Source organism: Acanthaster planci, linkage group LG04 (genome assembly GCF_054643075.1).
Source record: "Acanthaster planci isolate LZ-2023a linkage group LG04, COTS_SCS, whole genome shotgun sequence".
Lineage (NCBI taxonomy): Eukaryota > Metazoa > Echinodermata > Asteroidea > Valvatida > Acanthasteridae > Acanthaster > Acanthaster planci.
In genome coordinates, this window is record NC_141780.1 from 22,038,067 (window position 1) to 22,054,006 (window position 15,940).

Sequence of the window (15,940 nt, forward strand, 5' to 3'; positions counted from 1 at the left end):
TTCACATCACAATCATGCTTGTGGACTTGAATAGTACCAGTAAGAAGGAATAGAGGGCGCTATTTACTTTCCATTGTTAGTTTCACACATGCAATTTTGTGTTCAATATCTCTGAGTCACTGCACTTGAATGAATGTGTGTGCGAGCAACCTATTTCAGTCAAAATTGGTTCTTTCAGAATATTTCATGTCCATGTATAATGTAATCACCAAAGGACATAATCGGATAACTGCTGAATTAATGACACTTCAAACCAAAATTGAACTTGATAACCTAGTAATCCTGTTTTCTGAGGAGGAATATTGACCTTTTTCACCCATGGTGACAAAATAAATGTAAACAATACCACCACACGTGGACAGCCTTGGCCATGGTAATCATATACATGTATGTTCCTACCAGGCAGCTTCAACCACGGGCAAGCACATGTGCAAACGCGGCATGCTTGACTAGTTTATCTTGAATAGCTAGATTACCATTACAACACATCAGACGTCCAGCACGATCATGACATCACTGGAAAAAGGTCTATACTAGGAATATGCATTACACTGCTTGCATTACTGACCTTTTGTTTAGAAAAATACAGTAGAATATTCATGAGCGGGAGGCAGTGTCATACACAATTTTGAACAATAGACTGAAAGAGTGTTGAAGCCAAGGCAAGGTGGTGTGGTAGGATCATTGTTAGGCACAATCAACTGATATGCACTATTGCCTGGGCACTCTTCCTGTAATCTCCAACTTAAATTCCCTTTTGCTGAAGCAAACTTCCATACCGTAAACAGCGGTGAGTTAGAAAAGTCATTGGCTGATGGCGGACTCATTGACAAATCTGCAATAAGATTGATCGATCAGTTAGAGATCGATTGATCGGGCCTAACATCATCTTTTACAACACCTAGGCAACATTTGGACTTAAACTGTGTTGCGTTTGGCTCCTAATATGTTGAGCCCAATGCTGGGCCCAGTCACACATGTCAGATGGTCCAAAGGAAATAAGTTTTTACAGACACGAACACACAAAAGCAAATGGGCCATACTGAAAACATTCAGCCAAATCCTCACCATGATTTAAAGTCTTCAACCTACCTGTTTTTCTTCCCCAACATGTGCAGGCATGGCAGGCATTACTGACATTGGTCTCGTAGAGTGACTGTATCCAATTGACAAAGAAAACTTGCAGCAGAGTCAACACGAGACAAAGCTTTGGGTTCAAAACCGACTGAATAATTTACATGTATCACCACACAACATGTACACGCACATGTACAAATCTATGACGTACAAACACAGTGACCATCGATAACCATCCACAGCAGCCTGGCCAGTTCATCAGTCAGTAATTAGGCCTACATCATACAGCTGACATGCTGATGTACATGTAGGCCTACATGTATGTAGTGTGTACAAAAAACCTGGGCTGCCTTGGTAAAGTAATGATCAACTTGGCCTATACCAAGGTTCATCAACTGTCAGCATCACTCAGTCATGTCAGTCAACGACGGCTGGAATTCCTTCACAGCTTTAATTACTTTCTCCAAAACCGTGTTTGCCCTGTAGACTACCCCCGCTCATAACAAAGGAGACAGAGAAAGCTCCAATCGAAGACTTTCTTTTGTTGGGCGCCAAGACAAACAGCTGGCTGCGCTGAAGTCACCCCCGATATACCACACGTGCAGCGAGTTGTGGACCGTCCGCACCGAAACACGTGGCCGAAGTGTTACACTGAGCGGCTACTGTGGCTACAAATAATTATGCATTGTAGTGACTGACCCCACTTTCAACCCACAGGAAACCTCACCATAATGGATTACGATTAGCCTTCGGATCGCCGCCGCATGCACATGACGCACAAGGCAACATTTAACTGTGCAGTAAAGCATGCATGCATTACCGTCACACGCAACAGAGAGGTCAGGCGCCACCGGTGCATTTCCCATGCACGTTTCGGGGGCCTAGACGGTGACCGGTCATTCAACCGTGCATACCACATACGCTAGAGGGCACAAGGAGATTCTTGAGCCAAAATCTGCTTACCCTGCCTGCTCCTTCGGGATGTAGGGGCCGGTGATCAGTACGCGATCTTTCCGACACTTGGCCATTGCTCCCGTGATGATCCGCCATTTCTGCTCAAACAGCTGGCCCTATTGCGTCATTCACGCAGCGACCAATCCAACAGGCGAAAACTTAGCGCCTTTTTCAATTGGATAGAAGTTAAAGTTGCCATTTTTACACGAAAGAAACAATTTTCCACTTTCTTTTAGCTCTCGTTTTAATTTATTAAGTTTCTTGCCATCAGACTCTTTTATATAGCTCAAATTTAGTGAACTGTGTACGGTTTATGTTAAGAATTATTGATGCACTAATGTGAGTGTTAATTGAAGAATTCGACAGGTGCACATATGCAGCCAGGCAATGACCTTTCTGCTACCTCGAGGCATCCATGGCACCCAAACAATGCTTGATGAAAAGATCAGACCGCATCCCAGCGGGCCGGGGTACAGGTGTTGATGATCGACAATTTTCGCTATTAACAGACAGTGCCACCGTCTGGCACCCAAGGGTATTTGCGTTGCGTTTTGCCGATAATTAGCAGCAATAATGCAGGAGCCTATTGTGTCTTTCTACAAATAAGCTCTTTGCAGGACCACCTGTACTAAAAACGAAACAGCAAAAAGTGAGCACAGTTCAACATTTTTGTCATTGGTCGTCAGTGAGTGACTCTGTAGCGTTTTTCCCCCTTGTAAAAATAAGAACACTTGCATCTACAGTAGACTCCATGTACATTTTTCTAAGCAGTAGATTAGGAGCCTTCAACTTTTGACCCTGTAATGTCAAGCCACCTAATTGATTTAAGAGCACTCCTACACAGGACCCACTTTTATTGCTTTGGCCTTCTTACCACATTCCTCTGGCAGACTTCTGGTCTAGGATTTATTACTTTATAATTAGATTTTAGTTAGATTTACCCTTGTTCTTCCGGCCTATGTTCCCAACCCTATTTTCACCACTTGGTCATATGTTTAGCCAGTCTCATCACAACCACTCTCCAAGCAACATCTCTATGCGCAGTACTCCCACTCTCTCTTGTACAAGCTGAAAATAGTTTAGAATAAAAGTTCCTTTCTCAAAAGTTAGTACCTGTTGTCAACATTGTTCCTTTTTGTACAACACTACTAAATTGGTGACCCTGACGTGATTTGAACATGCCACTCGAAGAAACACCAGCAGTGGGCTCGACTGCCACACCCATGACAGCTGCAGTTAGCCTGAAACTACCTCAGTACTGGCCAGCAGATCCACATGTATGGTTTGCTCAGGTGGAGGCCCAGTTTGCCACAAGAGGGATCAACGCGGAGAAAACGAAATACAACCACATCATTTCAGCTCTTACCCCGTCAATTGCTCAGGAAGTCAGGGACATACTCCTAAATCCTCCACAAGACACCCCCTACAAAACCCTGCGTGAGGAGCTGATCAAAAGAACAACGGCAACTGAACAAAAACGACTTCAGCAGCTTCTGACAGACGAGGTACTTGGCGATCGTAAGCCGACGCAGTTACTGCGGCGGATGCGCCAACTCCTCGGTGACAGAGTACTGGAAGACTCGATCCTGCGCCAGTTATTTTTGCAACGGTTACCGGCTAGCGTACAGATGGTAATCACCTCGGCAGGAGACTCAATGACGATGGAACAACTCGCCGAGCTGGCTGACAAAGTCATGGCTGTGTCCATCCCATCTCACGGGGTAAACTCAGTGGCACCGGTGGCTACCCCAACAGCAAACCTGCAGAGCGAGGTAGAACTTCTTCGCGGCGAGATAAATCGCCTAACTACTCAAATCCAGAAACTGGCTCTATGCGCAGTACTCCCACTCTCTCTTGTACAAGCTGAAAATAGTTTAGAATAAAAGTTCCTTTCTCAAAAGTTAGTACCTGTTGTCAACATTGTTTCTTTTTGTACGACACTACTAAAACTCTTTTGACAATGGAGGAAGGAAAAGATTCGCAATTTTTAGTCCTAATTAAAAGTTTCACAAGCTATAATGACGGGACTCGGCGGCGCATGGTCTTCTGCAAACTGTCGATGCTTTCACTTTTTTTCTTCTTTTACCACTTAATGCCTCAGCGAAATCTTTGGTTTTACTGTTTACAAAGTGTAGAGAGATGAAAAGGAAATGCCCACCTAAACAAACAAATAAACAAAAGGACAAACAAACGACTGCTCATGCAGAAGGGTCTGCATATCATATGCGGCAAGGTATGAGACGGAGAGAAACCCCCCCCCCTGCTTTGTGTTGGTCATTGTCTCGCAGGAATCTGGGGAATTCCTTTCAGACATCTTGGGGGGATGTGTTAAGTAACAATAGTCTGGAATGTGTATAGGGATTGGACATGTTGGGGGGGTACCCCTCGGTCTCATTTCTTGCTGGGTATACTGCATATCTACGACGGAGTGATTCCTGAGAGTTCGAGTGATCTCTGAACGGCCTTGCGCGCCCTACCATATACCATAGAGAAAGGACATAGATTTTCTCTGTGGCACTACCGACTCGGCGATCCGGCCATATTTGCGCCTTCCCTCTTGACCAGTGGACTTATGTGACGATCTGAGTGAGTTGCAACTGTTTGCCTTTCTGAAATGCGAAAACCAGTGCAGAAACTTGGAAGCGCCGTCTTTATGCAGTCTGTTAGAAGAGTCCGCTGTTGTATACAGGGCGGAACTTATCCTTCGTGGAATCTGTGTGCATTTTAATTTATTCACCCTGTTTAACAAGGATAACAATAATTGTCCAGTTCATCGGTTCAACAAAACTGGAAAATGGTTTTCAATTGAGCTCTACAAAAACACATTAAATAGGGATATCAACATAAAATTGAATTATGACACCGTATGAAGTTAAAATATTAATGACAAGAATTTTTAAAAAGTCAAAATACATACATGAAAATTAATATTAAATGACATTAATTTGGAGTATATAGGGGCTAAGGATCAGGGGCGAAGTCCAATAACCAGGCAAAGACCACAAGCAACAGAGTGTACGAGAAACGAATCGATTGTGCTCACTGGAATCTATAGCCTGCAGCCCGAATGGGACTGGAGGTCCTTGTTCGCAGTGGCGTTTCAAATGGGGGGGGGGGGTGTACGTGCCCCCCCCCCCCATTTGAAATTTTGAAATGGACCAAAAAATATCTATACCTAGTTCAATTATTTTCAGTGCCCCCTGAAAAAAATGTGCACCCCCAGGTGCCCCCTCAGCTGTACTAGCACCCTAGCCACTGCTTGTTGGTCCTTTGTCAGGTCGTCTCGTGATTGTCTCAAGTTGTCTGATTAAACGAGAACACAAGTGATGAAACAAAGCCAGTCAAATGAAGTCAAAGATGAAGTCAAATCCAGCCCGTTTTTTTTTGAAAGTGGAATATCCAGCAAAGGAAAGTTTGAAAAGAATTTAATGATACAGTTACCCAAACAAAAGTTTTCAATGTATTGCACTTGGCCATAGCAGAAGAAATCAAAAATATAAATTACTGCCAATAAATATGCAGTGTTTTTATAAATACTAATCGGTAACTGCCACTTTTTCCTCTCCAGCACGTCTGAAAAAAATTCTCATAAGCCTACAGTCTCTACATTTGAAATTGATGTCCTTTTCTTAAGAAAATGTAATATTTCCTTCCTTTAAACACGATTAATTTTCATTGTGTTAAAGAAGTAATCCTGACCAGATTACATAAGGTAAGTCTTAAGGCCATTTCAAATGAATTGTTTTTGGTCAACGTTGAAAAGAACGACCCGATGAGATAATTATATTCAACGGCCCTCAACTCAGAAGTGATCCTTGCGACTGACGATGACTTGGGTCACGATTACACACGTTTCTCGTTGAGGGCGCCATCAGTGTTCAATAGGGAGGGATTGTAAACGGTGTTCTCACGGGCGCACTGTCGAAGGTAGCCCACAAATAGGGCTGTAGTAGCTCGCTTTTACAATCTGTCAGAGAAGAGACAGATTGTAAAAGCGAGCAACTACAGCCCTATTTGTGGGGATGTGCCGAAGGGGGAGTAAAGACTACCTAAAAAGGTCCAGTTCAGGATTAAATTTTTGGAGGGGAGTACCCTTTATTTTGACGTCTCTCGCGTGCAGAATGTCAAAGATTGATGACAGCATGAGGTTTTAATTTAATGGCTGTTATGGTATGTGAACAGCGTAAGAAACGGCTATACGTGTGTAAAAAGGACCATGCATTAGCCAAACTGGGATTGGTTATTCAAATTTGAGAGTTCAAAGATGCATTGAATATCCTAGGACATCATGGTTACAAGAATAATGAAATAATGTAGTTTTTCACTCATAAGAATTAACCATTTTTCTAAAAGCTCTGGGAAGTTGTGACTTGTAAAGAAGGGGGGAAGGGGAACTGGAGTACTCCTAAAAATTGACAAGTAGTAGGAGTTAGCTGTACATCGGTAACAATGAAATGCATTACTTACGAGTCTGCCCGTCTACAAGAAGCGGACTTCAAAAATCTAATGGGCCTGATGATCCCCATTCCAAAAAAATTCTGGACCTGCCCCTGGACTCTTGGAAAAGCTTGAAAGACAAAACTATGGTAGCTCACTATAATTTGATGGTATGGGCACACGTATGAGGCTTGTGATCCACTTTACAATTGATAAAGTATAGTATTATTTATAATGCCTAGATGCCCCCTCTATGACTAAACCGCAGTTACTGTACCAATTTAATCAGAAAAAGGCTTCTAATCTTCCCATCATCATAAAATGAGGGACACTGTGCCACAAAAGAACAAGTACATGTGTATCCGGTAAACTGGAGCTGGTTTATTTATGTTTCTAGACAGAAGCACTGCAATTTAAAAAGCCACCTGCTAGCATAAGCGGATCAAGAATGAAATTTAACTTTTTTGGGGGGGTGGGTGGGTTTGTGGTGATTTCTTTGTGTAATCTTTTGGCCTTTCTGAGGGGTGAGGCTTGGTCTGGGGGCTTTTTACACTTTTGGAGGGAAGAGAAGTGGAATACTCACTCCCCCAATCCATTCACCCACCCTTACCCCACCCCCCCAAAAAAACTGCCATTTATTTTAAAAAGCCCTTTTTTGAGAGCCTGGCTTCCACTTCTCCACCCCTTGATCCATCAATGCGCACCAGTTAAAATACTGTTGAAAATTGTTCTCTGTTCATTTCAGTATTTCTGTGATCTCCTTGTGGCCTTCTGTCGCATGTCCACTGTCCTCTCCAGAGATCTTTCGCACAGTTTTCTCTTACCCACTGTCTAGCTTAACCTCTGACTTCAGGTCATGCTCTTTGACCTCTGAGAGTTCTTCAATCATAGTTCTGTGTGGTTTTCTTGATCCATTCGGCAATTTGATGTTTGTTGTAGTAACCTCACTGAACAGAGACAGTTCCTCATCTGAGTTCTCATCTGATGAGCTATTTTGACTTTTGTCATCATCGTCGTTGTCTTCACCAGATGAATCGTCATCCTCGTGGAAAAGAGCCAAATTCTGAATGCAGGCAGAAATTCAAACTAGTAAAACTGCCCTTGAAAGGACACATGCAATTTTGTTTCAAATACTTTTCTAAACTTAAGTTCACAGATACATCAATCCTTTTCTTACATACCTTACCTTCTTAAATTGGGTAAGAGACAATCCAGATGGGGGGGGGCAGCCCCCAGCGGTGAGACAATTAAAAAATGGATCTTTTAGGGTCAATACCGTTTCATGTAGCTCAGGCAATTGCTTTCAAAAATAAAACAGTTATGCATATTGTTTGTATATTTCCACTTTCCACTTAATTTTGCTTATTTAACAAATATTTCAAGCTTACAGCTCCCTGTGATCAGCAAAGCATGGCCCCTAAAATGTCAACACTCTAAATATCCTGCAAAGGTCTACACTCGTACCATCTCAATAACTTCTTTCTCGTGGCCTGTGATGTTCTCAATGTCTAGCTCCTCCGATGGCACTGTTTTCAGTCGCTCCTCTAGTTGGCAGTTTGCCTCTTGCATCTTGGGGAGGAAGGACTTTACCTGACTCAAGACTGCAAGGGGATGAGTAAAAAGAAGCAATCACAAAAATGTAATCCGTTACCTGAAACAAAGATGGGAGCCATTAAAATGTTGCTGCTTCTATCCGCACAGTGCTGATGCAATTACAATACAGATTTGTACACATTCTGATGAAAACTAGCTCTTTCACTCTGCACTAAACAAGTGCACATCTGTGTGCATAAAGGATGTGTCCTCCCTCACTGGAGCTCTAGGAGGTGATCAGAGAGCACTTCCCAATGTACCTGTCAACAGTTCCTGCTCAGATGTTTTGGGGTCTCAAGTAGGCTATAATAAAAAAAAATAACATGCACAATAGGTACCCACTGTTATTGCTACTTCGTTCCAAAATTCGATTTACCTGATGATGCAGGCATTCTGTATGGCTTTGCCTTTCTGATCAAAAGTGGATCCACTGTTTGAAAAGAAAAACAAAACTTGGCAAAATCATATTGAAATGTGAGGATTTGGGACTGTCGGGGCTATCATGTTTTGCATTGTAGGTTTATATCATCAACGGAGATCCTGAGTGGGAGGATGGGAGTTATACAGGTATCCTTCCCAATGTTTGACCGGGGTGGGGGGAGTTACCAATATATTCATTCCCTCACTTTTCAAGTCACTGACTTTATGCGCACTGGTAGCTTGTATCACTGACTCTGCACTTCCTAGTGTCATGATCTCACCCGACATGGAGGCAATGCTGAGCCTGATGGATGAATACAAAAGTCATCCCTCCCACATGTGACAAGAAATCTCTGCCGATGGTTTATATTAATGCAAAGCACAGATATAAGATCATACATGTAATAATGATTAGATCAGATAAATCCAGTGAAAGTTACCTCGTGTTTAGAAACATTTTTTTTTTTTGATGATCATCAAAATGTGTTTGTTGTTTTTGAAAACATAATGAGAACAAGGTAATTTGTGCGGGCCATTCCATTTTCCTCCCCTCCTGAAGCACGCAAAAAGCCCCAACTTTACTCTCACAAATGCCATACGGGCTAGAGATGGTACATGCAAAATCCCCAAATTTGAAAGTTTTCTTAAATTGTGGTGAAAAGTAAGTTTCCTCTAACAGCAACCCGTACAAGGGTGAGAGGGTAAGCAGTGAGCATTCTGGTGAAACTTCAGCTCATAAAACCCCCAGGATGTGATGGAAAGAATTCCAGAGCACAGGCACCACAAACACTGATAGTAAACAAAAGTAACTAGGCTCACACAGTAACCTGACTAATTTTGCAGTACAAGTAGCCATCTAAAAGCAATTAAAATCCTACAAAGTACAGTGGGATGTGGGAGCACCATTTCAGGACTGTTTTGAAGGTGAAATCTGAGGATTTTGATTGGGGGAGAGAGCTTTTTTAGTGAAATCAGTAAGTGGTACACAAGGTCTAAGGGCAGTGTATTGTTCTTGAGCTCCATCGCCGACCATTTTCAATGGTTTACAGTCACTTTGCCCCATTTCCACTTCACCCCTAACCACTTCGCCCCATCCCCACTTCGCCCCATCCCCACTTTGTCCCATTTGCACTTTGCCTTCTGTGCTCGAGAGTGTTACAAGCCTCTTCAAAAAATGGTCGAAAGGGGAGTTCAACAAATGACGTTTAGCTATTATAGAAAACTCTACGGCATTAAATTAATGTCGACTGTGTTGTCCATTATGGTGTATTAATACATATGATTGGATTAGCATCGGGATTATTTCTCATCACGTACATGTACCGTTGCCACGGCATGAATAGACTGGTTGCCACACTCCATCACGCATTTTCTTACACGGGTGTAGCATGGCGAGAACCAGCGCTTTGCTCACATGTTTTCAACACAGCGACAACGAAACACGAAAAAAACTTTTTTTTCTTACTTGTCAATAACAGTTTTAAGGTCTCGCCGAAAAATTTGGGTTCGGCGGTCAGGAAATCGGAAGCATTGTTTTGGCCTCTGAAAGTTGGATCGTCCGATCGTTATTTAGTTTAGGTACTCAAACGTTGATGTTTTTACTTGTTGCCTCTAGGCCTACACGTGTCTGTAACTGAAGAACAAAATGAATGATAATCAATGGGGCAAGGTGGGAATGGGGCGAAGTGACCGACACCCTTTTCATTTATATCAATCATGCCAAGTCAACCAACATGATGACCAACCAGCAATAGGCAACTGTGCAGCATGGCGAGTGTGACGTGACTGTTAACTGGCATGGCAGACCGGTCAATTGGTAATATCCACAGCTTAATTTCAATGACATTAACAAACCATTTGTTGTTTTTCCAACATCAAGTAGGTCTTTTGAACGAGTTTGGTCGATGCTTGAATTGAAGTCATTTCTTTCCATCATTTTTTTTGCGTTACACACACACGAACGGCAGCAGGAGTGGAAGGGATGTCTGTAAATTTGCTGAACGTTGGTGCTGGTTCATCATGTGTTGGCATGGTACGGTACGGTACGGTTGGACTATGATTCGATAGAGGGCGTTATTTTCTAAACTTCCAACATATTCCATGCAGTTATCTTGTTAATTATTGCATACTTTAAATGTCACGATAACAAAGTGTAAAAAATTTCATATTTAAAAAAATCATACTTTTGTTACATTTTCTTACCGAAAAACCGCCTTTATATTTGTGAAAGGGGCGTTTGATTTTTGGAGTTGTCCACACTTGAAACCGGTTTCCGGTAGCGGACTTTTAACAAGTTTATTTATGTCATGTTGAAATAGGCTACGACTTTCAGTTTGTATCGACAAGTTACGTTGAACACTACATAGCCATAAGCAAAGCCATAAGCATTGACACTGCACTGGAAATGTTGTCCTTGTGGCACTGCCATGTCGAACTCGTACGGTACACGTTGACATACGGGCGTTTGATTTTGTTAAATTTCTGGGGCTTATTTCTGTGGATTTTGCTGTGAGCCTCATTGCCGACAAAAAGCAGCGATGACGAATGGTAATGTTGACAAAGGGATGTACCGACATAATTTGGTTAGGTCTTAGCAGTCACGACAGTGGCGGAGCTGGGAAACATTTTGCCCGTTTCGCATTTCTGAGCGGGGGGGGGCGGTGTTTGTTATTTTCGGACCCCTTTCCTACATAGAAGGAAGAATTAGATTTAAGCTTACCAGATGACAATGACATTATTTTGTCAAAGGTTGATTTTGTAGAAAGGGGGTAGGGTTTGATTTTGGAGGGAAAAAACCTACGACATCGACACAGACCGTGTACTTGCGCTTTCACCATGTCTACTTTAAATGTAAAAAATGACGATAGTCGATAATCTCAGAACTTGCTTGGTAGATTGTCTCTGATTGGTAACAGAAAAGTTTCATTAGAAATCTGATCTCTGATTGGTTGAGATGAGCCGATTTGGGAGCAAGACTAAGAGTGTTGAAAATAACAGCCAGGCCGTGTCACTAATTAATTGGTTACTGGAAAGTTTCCTTAGAAAGTGGATCTCTGATTGGTTGGAAACATGGAAAGGCAGATACGGGAGTAAGAGCATTGAAGAGAACAGCCAAAGGTGTCACAGTCTGCCATGTGCATGTGTGTCCAGTTGACTGAGCATTTATTTTGACACGATACATGTATGTAAGAAAGTCACATTTTTTCTCCTGTTTTACTCTTCCAAATGTAACCCAAAGAAGGTCTTTCAGGGCCGACCTTTATTAATAAAAGTAACTAAAAATGGGGGTCCTGAAATTTACAAACATCGGGTGGCTCACGGGTCTTAGTCAACTAATTGCCTGACATGCCTGACAGCAGTCAGAACTTGCCAGGAGAGAAATGTAACTTCGTAAGACTTGCCATGGTCCAGTGTAACATTAGTCCAAGTAACACGGACTCTACAAATCGCCTGTTTAAACATTTGGACATGGTCGGGCGATCTACCGTCACCCTCACTGGCAACAGAAAGACAAGCTGTTCCTAAACAGTTTTCCAGCCTTCGGCATGCACACAAAGACCATACAAATAAGACATTTCCGAATAAGCATGTGGCACGTATTTAGCCTGCCCCATGCCAAACGTGCAAAAACTTGCACTGCAGTGAGTTCGTAACAAAGCACTGTCAGTGTCATTTAAAAACATGCCTTCTTTTGCTCCCACTTGGAGCGGATAATGAAAGATAGAACTAGGCCATAAGGAAAAATATCTTTTTAAAAAGGTTCACGTTTCAATTTGCCTCTGGGAGTCACCAAACTCACCAATATCTTCACATATTTTTTAAACTCCATCTGATTACAGCTTACTCCTTTGATGGTTTGATCATCTTTGGACTTCTTGTCATCTGTACCTGTGCATACATGAGGCGGGTACCCCGTCTCAAGCAGTGGTTCTTGTCAGAGAAAAAGGGATTTCTGGGTGTCTTCTACAAAGGTAAAGGAGTCACAAGGAAAATCTTGCTTCACAGGAGTGCAGGTTGTTAACAACTAGCAAATTGTGACATGCTTGAAATATTGCGGTCTCAGTGCTGCACTTTTAAACACACGTACTCCAATTTCTGGCTTACACTTGGAAAAAAAACCAAACATATAACAAATTGTAACAGAGATAGTTTGGGCAGAATTTGACTCCCTCCCACTTTTCAGCTCCATAGGCAAGTTTCTAAACTACTGAGCTATGCAAATTGATCAGCTAAGGGGTTGGTTTGGTGATACAAAATTAATATCACTACAAAATAAACTCCTTATACCTGGCGCTGATCATGCTCAGTAGAGGGCGCACTGCACTGCACCAGTAGATTTTTGTACATTTCACAGCTGACCAAATTTAATGAGACCCTGGTTTTGTTGGTAGAAAATTTCTAAAATGTAAAATTGGCAGGAGAGGGACGTGATTAAGTTAATCCCAAAACTCTAGACTGGAACAAATTCTGAAAATAAAACACCGACCTCACTAAAGAACACTGAATTCTTATCCAGTCGAAAAAAATATTTTTACTGTTATTGTTTGTCCTTGAAGTGGTGCCAAGTATCCATTTCTATTGATTCCTTCAACAAGTCTTGTCACAGTCACTGGACTGCTAAATTGGTTCATCTTTGTTGGCCATGTGATGGTAGGATTCCATACTGACAGTATAAAGTGGAGTCACTTGGTTTCACTGGCTTGTTCAAATGCTTTGAGATTAATGAAAATCCCATTTCTTTACTTTCACTTCGGGAAGAATGCACTAACTGTTCGTCCTTCAGAAGGTTTCACCAGTGTGTATCTGTTTTTTGTTTTGAAAGAATGTTTTCTTTTATTTCCTCCTTTGCAGCGTCCATCATTGGAACAAGGTTACATCTTGCTGTAGCTGCTTCCTGTGTCTTGATGGGGTTTTACATTTTGTTCTTAAAGTGAACCTTATTTGAAACAGTTGCAAAACAATCATGAAATACTTCTGAAATGGATAGACAAGGTTGCTGCCCAAACAAAGCTCAGAAAGTTGGATAAGAATCCATTCCACTGAGGAACTTCACTTGAGTGAGATTGATGGAAGTTGTCAGACTGGCTTTGGTGAACCTTGCAGGCCTAGCCATGGATGATTTAAGGACCATAGACTAAACTGATCAGAAAGAAATGGCCTTGGATTACAGAAGCTGTTGGGCCTGGGTTAACCTAACCTTGAAGATGAACTTGATACATGGGACCTACATGCTGGTCACTGTGGAGAGGGTTCAAGGATGGATTGGTTGTAATGAGCCTATGTGTACTTTGGAGAAGCCTTGCGCTTGTGAGTTGATGCAGTGAAACACCTGGTAATTGGCCTCATTCAATTAATATTGCCTTGCCTTAAGTTTCTCATTGTGAAAAACACTCTTGCGTTATCTATTGCATGGTTCAGCAGATGTTCTCGTTGGAGACGATTGGTCCAGAGATGCCAGGCCATTTCACAGCTTGAATTTGTTTGAGCGACCTTGTATTTGGTCTTTAGTTTTCAAATTCAGAGGGACAAGTCACTGGCAGAACCAGGCAGATCCAAGGGATGTGGAGGCTTTTTTCAAAATATTTTCAGCTTTTTTTCTCTCAAAGTTGCTTGTCATTTTAAAGACACATTGTTCACCTTTCCAACTCCAGTAACGACCAATTCTAAAGTAGTGCACTGAGCGCATGTGACATAGCAGTCATCGTTTTTGGAAGTGAAATCGATGTAACTGTACAGGTTACTTAATAGACGTAACTACCGAAAGACAAAAAATTGGCCTGAAAATATTTTATATGCAATGAATAAATACCCTTAGACATATCAGCTGTATGTTTTGCTCATGAGCCTATCACATGACCATTCTTAAATGCTTGATAAAACACTGGCTCTTTGAAGGAACATGCTATAACATGTCGGGGGGGGTGACAAATGAAAACGTAAGTGAACAGAATTGTTTAAACTTAGAATTGCTTTGACTCTAGCTGAGAAGGTATTTATGAATGGTAATCTGCCCTGAGCAGAAGCACCCCCTCATTGGTTGAAAGAGCCATGTTGGTCAGAAGTACTCACTTTGTTGGTAGCAATGCCACTATAATACATTCATTCCATAGTCGTTTGTGAACTGGCAAAGCGCAGTTCGGACCAAAGGTGCCTGCGTTAATAGGAAAATTGCGCCCTCTCTCGGTCCAGTTCGGCACTCCTGCATAACTATGTATTTGTCCAGTCTTGGGATCAGGAAGATGGAGGTTGATACATGTACTAATGTCCTTTACCACTGGCTCATCACGTCCTGTGTCATCTCACATGGTATGTGCCACGGTCACGCCAATATCCCATAAGCAGATTGTGTGTGACTGCTTGTGAGATGTATGTACAGCAACACGGCTTATTTAAGTTAAAAACTTTTGACTTTGCAACTCAATAAATAAATGCTTGGCTAGGCCAGGCAGCAGAATACCTGCACGACTGACTAAGTGTTTGATTCAAGACATTTTTCTTGAGATATCATCAAATTGTGCAAATGATGAAACCTGAGATTGTTGGCATGTCAAATATAAACATGGTCATTGTTGAAATACACAGTAAAATTTGAAACTGAAATAGCCTGAGAATTTTACCTGTCATGTCTGTTCAACTACTAACGCTTTTAGTAATTACAAATAGTTGAAAACCTTGCAGTAAGACAACTGTGTATAACAACAATAAAATAAAATCTAGTACAACATGCTATTGATTGAACATAACAATTTGAGTTCCCCAGATGACAGACACTGTTGTTACACCTCATGAGTTGGGGCAAGCTTTCGCATAGCGACCACCATCTCTGGAATGGACTGGTTCCTTTGTGCCCTTCTTATCCATTGAGAACAGTGTATTGTTGCAAGGCATCTCTTTTAGCAAAAGCTTGCCCGGAATCACAAGGTATAGCAAGAGTCTTTCATGTGGAGAATTCAAATATTTATGTTCACATGATTTAAAGGACTCGGTGTACCAGATATTATTCAAATGTTACTTGCAAAAGGCTCATTACATCCATGTGGGTCAAAACATTAACTTGGAAATACGGATGGATCCATTGAAAGTGATACTGCTACATTGTTCAATATTTGGTGGTATCACTTTAGGAACTGCACTTTAGTGAAGTTTTCCCACCTTTTTTCCATTTCCAAGAAATTATTAAGTACATAGCAATATTTGGAACAATTCCCTTGTCACATCATTATTTGTGTATTCAGTTAATGTTGATTAATGTGAGAATAATTTCTTGCAATGGATTTTTCATCATGATAAAAGCAATCTAAAGAAAGAGTAAATTGAGAGGATCCAGTGCAGGTAGGTTTCTAAATTAACAAGTTACAACACATCTGAACTTAATTTAATGGTAGAAATTAAACCTGAAGTGATATTTTCAGGGTATAATGCAATACTAAATATAACAAGTATAACTTGCCATCCCAGA

The 15,940-nt window shown here is 41.6% G+C and overlaps 4 protein-coding genes across 7 annotated transcripts in view; 2 read left to right on the forward strand and 2 right to left on the reverse strand.

Moving 5' to 3' along the window:
- LOC110983328 (S-adenosylhomocysteine hydrolase-like protein 1) overlaps nucleotides 1-2,167 on the reverse strand; it is a 42,673-nt gene extending 40,506 nt beyond the window's left edge. Inside the window, exon 1 of one of the 2 annotated variants that reach the window (XM_022242530.2) lies at nucleotides 2,041-2,167. In XM_022242530.2, coding sequence (XP_022098222.1) covers nucleotides 2,041-2,127 — 87 coding nt within the window. In that variant the 5' untranslated portion in view covers nucleotides 2,128-2,167. Of the gene's footprint in view, nucleotides 1-1,092; nucleotides 1,796-2,040 lie in introns of those variants that run through there. The other variant, XM_022242544.2, reaches the window with a different exon arrangement.
- A 563-nt stretch (nucleotides 2,168-2,730) lies between these two features.
- Nucleotides 2,731-3,914, forward strand: LOC147799489 (uncharacterized). Its single transcript, XM_087135576.1, has one exon. The coding sequence runs from the start codon at nucleotides 3,210-3,212 to the stop codon at nucleotides 3,912-3,914; it is 705 nt and encodes a 234-aa protein (XP_086991702.1). The 5' UTR covers nucleotides 2,731-3,209.
- Nucleotides 3,915-6,819: 2,905 nt separating this feature from the next.
- LOC110984878 (NOP protein chaperone 1-like) lies at nucleotides 6,820-10,525 on the reverse strand. 3 transcript variants are annotated; one of them, XM_022245475.2, is made up of 4 exons: nucleotides 10,336-10,525; nucleotides 8,438-8,491; nucleotides 7,933-8,069; nucleotides 6,820-7,531 (listed from the first exon to the last, which is right to left on the reverse strand). In XM_022245475.2, the coding sequence occupies exons 1-4, from the start codon at nucleotides 10,415-10,417 to the stop codon at nucleotides 7,289-7,291; spliced, it is 516 nt and encodes a 171-aa protein (XP_022101167.2). In that variant the 5' UTR covers nucleotides 10,418-10,525; the 3' UTR covers nucleotides 6,820-7,288. The 3 variants fall into 3 exon arrangements, with proteins under 3 accessions (XP_022101167.2, XP_022101187.2, XP_022101177.2); XM_022245495.2 differs by having other exon boundaries at nucleotides 10,227-10,364; XM_022245485.2 differs by lacking the exon at nucleotides 8,438-8,491.
- Nucleotides 10,526-10,811: 286 nt separating this feature from the next.
- On the forward strand, nucleotides 10,812-14,937 carry LOC110983948 (protein kish-B-like). The gene is made up of 3 exons (XM_022243662.2): nucleotides 10,812-11,028; nucleotides 12,321-12,452; nucleotides 13,333-14,937. The coding sequence occupies exons 1-3, from the start codon at nucleotides 11,019-11,021 to the stop codon at nucleotides 13,413-13,415; spliced, it is 225 nt and encodes a 74-aa protein (XP_022099354.1). The 5' UTR covers nucleotides 10,812-11,018; the 3' UTR covers nucleotides 13,416-14,937.
- Nucleotides 14,938-15,940: the final 1,003 nt, after the last annotated feature.